This window comes from Zeus faber (assembly GCF_960531495.2).
Source record: "Zeus faber genome assembly, chromosome: 7".
Lineage (NCBI taxonomy): Eukaryota > Metazoa > Chordata > Actinopteri > Zeiformes > Zeidae > Zeus > Zeus faber.
The window spans coordinates 3,438,446-3,444,710 of record NC_137203.1 but is presented as its reverse complement, the minus strand read 5'-3'; the positions used below and the strand labels follow the sequence as shown (position 1 = coordinate 3,444,710).

Genomic DNA, 6,265 nt, shown 5'->3' with positions numbered 1-6,265 from the left:
TTTCCCCGCTGTTTAACCGACAGCGGAACTGTGCTACATGTTCTGTTAACCCCCCCCCACCCCCCCCAAAAAAGGACAACCCCCCCCCCACCACCACCACCACCCAACCCTTTGGACATCAGCAAAGAAACAACAACAACATCAACATCATCAACAACAACAATAACAACAACAACAAGCATGTTGAGCTACACAAACTGAGCAAAACCCCCAAAAAGTAGTCTGAGAAAGAAAGAAGCTAACCAGTAACATCCATCTGCCATCAAACCAAAACCTAAAGTTTAAACTAAAGAAACGTACATGAAATATATATATATATATATATATATATATATATATATATATATATATATATATATATAAAAACAACAACAAACAATCAAATCAAGTCATTTCTCCGTCTCAGCTGAGACGCAAGAAATAGTAAAACAGTAACGAAATTCCTCTGAGTGAAGTCTGCCTCCGTTCACACGGTGGACGCCGCGTCACCACCAACACCTAAAGCGTAAAGCGTGTATTTGGGGTGTGTGCGCGTGTGGGGGGGGGGGGGGTTGTTGGAGCTTCAGATGGGCGGGGCTCCAAGGGTAGGCGGAGCCACAATCGTCATCGTAAGGAATGGCAACGTTCTCGCCAGCTGCTCGACTTCTTCCGGAAACGGTGCCTCTCCGGCGCCGCGGTCCCTCCGTGCGGGTGTGAGGGAGGCGGTGTGGGGGGGGAGGGGGGGGTGTTTAAGGTGGCCGATGGTCGTAACTCGCTCCTCGCAGTTCCATAGAGAGCATTCAAAAGGTCAAAGGTCAGAGCGCGGCGGTCACTCCCAGCCGTTGTCCTTGATCATGTGCGCCAGCTCGATGATGAACTTCCCCTCCTTGTACTTCTGGCTGCTCTCAAAGGCGTGTTCCTACGGAGACAAGGCAAACAAAATATCTTTTAACAACAACAACAACAACAACAACAACAACAACAACAACGCTCATCTAGAACATTTCATTCATGTGCTCTCCTCTTCTCTTCCACCCCACGGCACTTTCTCCTCTCTGCAGGTAAATGATGCCACTGACTCCCTCTGCTCCACCTTGAGCTCATGTCTGGAGCCTGTGTCCACTATCCACCAGACCTGTTCGTTCAACCCAGTCGCACCCTTGGCTGACTGACACCCTCCGGACAACGCACTGACCTCAGAGCAGCCGAGAGGAAATGGCACAAATCCAAAACAATTGAGGATCTTGCAAGCTACCAGACACTGCTGTCCTCCTTCTCTTCCAGCATCACTGCTGCCAAGAAGACCTTCTTCAACGATAGGATCAACGGTGCCACAGACACACGTAAGTTATTCACCACCTTCAAGTCTCTGCTTTACCCTCCACCACCTCCCCCAGCTACTAACCTCACTGCCGACTGCCTTGCCTCCTTTTTTACTAACAAAGTGGCAGCCATCAGCAGCCAATTCACTAAACAACTTACACACAACCTGTCTTCTCCAGCCCTAGGCTCATCATTCCCTGGTTTCACCCCCCTCGCTGAAAGTGAGGTATCTAAACTACTAACATGTAGCCGTCCTAATACCTATCCGCTAGATCCGATCCCATCCAACCTCCTTCAAGCCATATCACCCCGGCAATCACACATATGATTAATTCTTCCCTAACTTCCGGCACTTTCCCTTCCGCTTTCAAAGCGGCTCGGGTCGCACCACTGCTCAAAAAACCCTCACTCGATCCCAATCAAGTAGAAAACTATCGGCCGGTCTCTCTCCTCCCATTCCTTTCCAAACCTTAGAGAGGGCGGTCTCTAGACAGGTTACAGAGTACCTGTCAAGAAACAACCTTCTTGATACACTTCAATCTGGCTTCAAAAGTGGTCACTCCACCGAAACAGCCCTGTTGTCTGTGACAGAGGCCGTAAAAACTGCTAGAGCTGCTGCCAAATCCTCGGTCCTCATTCTGCTTGACTTACCAGCTGCTTTTGACACTGTCAATCACAGCATACTCCTGTCCATACTCTCAAGTATGGGCATAACGGGCAGTGCACTTTCCTGGTTCGAATCTTACCTCACTGGGCGCTCGTTCAGTGTGACATGGCGAGGCCAGCTGTCTGTGCCTCACAACCTCACCACAGGGGTGCCCCAAGGCTCGGTGCTAGGACCCCTCCTCTTTGCCATATACACCACCTCACTGGGCCCGATCATCCGCTCACATGGCTTTTCATATCACCGCTATGCGGATGATACTCAACTCTATCTGTCCTTCCCGCCCGACGACCCTACTGTCTCGACGCGGATCTCGGATTGTCTCGCTGACATATCCACATGGATGAAGGATTATCATCTTCAACTAAATCTGGCGAAAATGGAACTGCTGGTCTTCCCGGCCAAACAAGGTATTTATCACAACATTGATATTAAAATCGACTCTCTATCTCTTGTTCCTACCAAGGCTGCAAGGAATCTTGGTGTCATTATTGATGACCAACTGACATTCTCGGACCATGTTGCCGCCGTCTCCCGGTCCTGCCGCTTCGCACTACTCAACATCCGAAAATTCAGGCCGTACCTGACCCAATATGCCACTCAACTGCTGGTACAAACCTTGGTGATGTCCCGTCTCGACTACTGCAACGCCCTCTTAACAGGCTTGCCGGCCTGTGCGGTGGCCTGTCCTCCACCTTTAACTCTTTTTTTTTTGGGGGGGGAAGCTACCGGTTCAGGTTACTCCGCCAATGCCCATTTTACACCAACAATGAGCCTCGTTCTGGTTCTGGTGCCGGTTTGCAGCTGGGTCGACCTGCGAACCTCCTAGGAACCGCTCTGCTTTTCCCTACGGATGCCAAAGACCTGCTTCCCCGAATGTGATCAGTCGAATTTCAGGAAACTCTGCGCGGACGCCTGAGAGATGATGAGCGGCGGAGATGTGCAGGTGGAGATGTGCAGTTTGGTTGTTATCGGTGCAAACCAGCCCGGCCCCGGGGTGTTTACGTGCGGCCAATCACATTACGGCTTATAACTCGCGACACTTGGGGAACATGTTCAGGCCGCCCAGTGGAAGATTCACAGCACGTTTGGTGTGAATCCATAGTATAGTTTACTGAACGGCAGGACTTTGATCACTCTGATTTTTGTCCAGATGTATTATTGATTTTTGTTTCGTTTATGTTTGTCTTCTCCTCAAATGTACTATTCATTCAATTTAAGTCACTGCTATTAATTACTGTAATTCATTATTATTAATTTGTTTTAATTATTCATTCCCAAATGTCTGCAAAGCCCTTTGAGCTGCATTCTTTCTATGAAAGGTGAAAATTAAGATTGTTATGGTTATTATTATTCTTCGCAGCGGAGCGAGGTCGTTTTCCCACTGTTAAAACCCTGTCGATCGCTCGTTTCAGCTCCAGCGCGACAAAACATGCCGCGCTCTTCAGCTGCAGCAGCGTTCCTCCAGCGGATAAATGCAGAAACCCCGCAGCGACGCCCGCCTGGCGCCTCGCCTGGTCTCGCGTGCGGCCATGAGAGGCCTCCGCCGGAACCCCCAGAAACAGCTACGCAGAGGGTCGAACGGCCACCGCCCCGACGCCTCCGTCGCAGGCGAGGTGAGCGCGCCCCGTGACGCGTCTGCTCCTTCACCCAGGCTCCCGGGGCGAGACGTCTCCGCGGTCACAGCTCAGGAGCCCGAAGAGCGGAGCGCCGCAGCTCCGCGGCTTCAGGTCCCACCTGGTTTGTGTTTTTAACCCTTTAACACCCAAACAACCGTTGAACTGGGAAAAGCCGGTCGTCCTCGCGGCCTCGGGTTTTAAGTTCACCCGGACGTTCAGTCTCCCGACGCAGTTATCTGAAATCTTTTCATGCAAACAAGATTCCCTTTTCCTTTTTATTGACATATGAATAAAATGGAAGCTCATCCGTTATAGAGATCACACACATCAATGATGCGTCTCTGGAGACTTCCAAGCAAGATTTGGTGTTAATTGGGATAAAGTTACTGCCAAGCAGAGGAGAAACGACGGTGGCTCGTTCGTGGTGAAAATGTAGTTTTATAGTTTGATAAAGATTATTTTGTGTTTCTGTTCCTTATTAAATCGCAGCATTTCTAACACTCCATGCACTCCTTGTTAAATCACAAAAAAAAAATCATCAAATCTAAGTGAATATTTGCCGGGGCTCCGGAGTGCGACCACTTTTGGAGACAGTGCCACTCAATTGTATAACTAGGAGTAAAAATGCCAAGGTTTTTTTGTTTTGGATTTTATATACATCATGTGAAACACCAGGAGGGAGCTAGAACTGGTGTGTGGGTGGGAGAGAGAGATGGAGAGCTGAGGCTCTCGCAGTGTCCATATCATCATTGACCGCCACATGTTGATTTTCTATTATTTTTTGACTATTTAAAATGGGTTAAAATAATATTTCATTGTTGCTGAGCGGCAAAGTTATCAATCACTGCTGATCAGAACCTCTCTCACACACACACACACACACACACACACACACACACACACACACACACACACACACACACACACACACACACACACACACACACACACACACACACACACACACACACACACACACACACACACACACACAGGCATCGGACCCGTCTGTGAACAGCGCCTCCTCTCCTCGCACACTCTGAATCAAAACACGATCACCGTCGGTTATTTGTTAACATGTGAAAATTACATGAAAAGTAATTAAGCACAAATGGGTTTAGTTCATAAAAAAATCCCTTAAATAACATTAAAAAATAATTTTAAAAAAAGTTCATTACTGTATGATTTGAGCACTACTTCACCTTGTGACTTTTTCTTTTTAAACAAAGCAGCACATTGTTATTTCTGTAAATTCTAGTAATAAAAAGTGTTATCAGTAATACAGTTAAGATGGAAGAAATATGAATGTGTTGTGTTGCATGTCCATTAAAGTTTGTGCTGGGGCCCCAGAAGTTTTCTGTGGGGAGCACCAGAGCTCCGGGGGGTAAAAGGTTCATCTGGAACCCTGTTTGTTCCATCATTTCACAGCATCTATCAGAATCAGGCTTTATGGGCCAGGTACGCTTCCACATGTAAGGAATTTGACTCTCAGTACTTACATAACAAACTAAATGTAAAATTTGCATAATGTAAGCGATTTATTTCTATCTATATATCTATATATTTAAAGACGGTTTACTTTAAAAACATGTAACAGTCTGTGCAATGGACGAGCAGCAGATGCAAGGAGGTAGAATGCGCAACAGTAGTGCTAGATAAATAAACACTGAATGATCTAATAAACTGTGGGTGAATGAATGAATAATTGTGCAGGTATGGACAGACAGACAGACAGACAGACAGACAGACAGACAGACAGACACTTACATATTTCCAGCCCAGCGTGGTTTTACAGTTTTCACAGTAAATGTCCGCCACGGCGTGTAAACCTGTGAGGAGAACCCGCTCCTCCGCTGGACCACAGCCGACATTCACCCTGTTGGAGGAGGAAGAGGTGGAGGAGCAGGAGGAGGAGGAAGAGGAGGAAGAGGAGTGCACACAGAGGTCAGGGTCAGCGCCAAATGACGGCAACTAAAAATAAGAAAAGATGGTCTCTTGATATTTCTGGGGAGGCTGCCGGCGTGGGGCTGCGACTCACACAGAGTTGAAGAGGTACGCCCTGCCTTGACTTCCTTGGAACGACTGAAAGAGAAAGAAGGAACAAATTCAAAACACGTGTCGTCACTCGGGCGGCGACGAGGAGCAGTTGGGAGGACAAGACCACGCCAAACAAACAAACAAACAAACAAACATACATCAGCGATCCGAGCCCCGAGCCCCCCCGAGGCACGTGCACACGTCGGTTCTGACCCCAAGGGGTCAAGCAGAGGTACGACCAAAAAACAAACAAACAAACAAACAAACAAACAAACAAAGGCTTAAAGCTCAGTCTGCTTGAGGCAAAGAGTCAAGAGTCGAGGTCATCGACGTGCGTCTGTGACATCATGTTACGCATGTAACACATGACTCCAGCCACGTTAGAATAGAGAGTGAGTAAGTAAACCGCTTTGGGCTGAATTAGGTTTAGTTAAAAAACTGTGTTGTTACATAAATTGTTTAATTACCAAAACAAGTTGATTGACAGTTTATGCTCGACAGAAAACGCTGATATATATACAGAAATATATATACAGAAATAAATTAATAAAATTAAAAAAAAAAAATATATATATATATATATATATATATATATATATCTCTGGAAATAAATGACCAAAACATTTTGAAAATAAATATAAAA

General features: G+C 46.8%; 1 protein-coding gene across 2 annotated transcripts in view; it reads right to left on the bottom strand.

Annotated features, from left to right (window-relative positions):
* Positions 1-449: 449 nt before the first annotated feature.
* Positions 450-6,265, bottom strand: part of LOC307233152 (protein yippee-like 1) — a 25,650-nt gene continuing 19,834 nt past the window's right edge. For both annotated transcript variants that reach the window (XM_080004371.1, XM_080004372.1), the window contains exons 3-5: positions 5,624-5,667; positions 5,353-5,461; positions 450-898 (exon numbers count right to left, since the gene is read on the bottom strand). In XM_080004371.1, the coding sequence (XP_079860497.1) occupies positions 809-898; positions 5,353-5,461; positions 5,624-5,667 (243 nt within the window). In that variant the 3' untranslated portion in view covers positions 450-808. The remainder of the gene's footprint in view (positions 899-5,352; positions 5,462-5,623; positions 5,668-6,265) is intronic.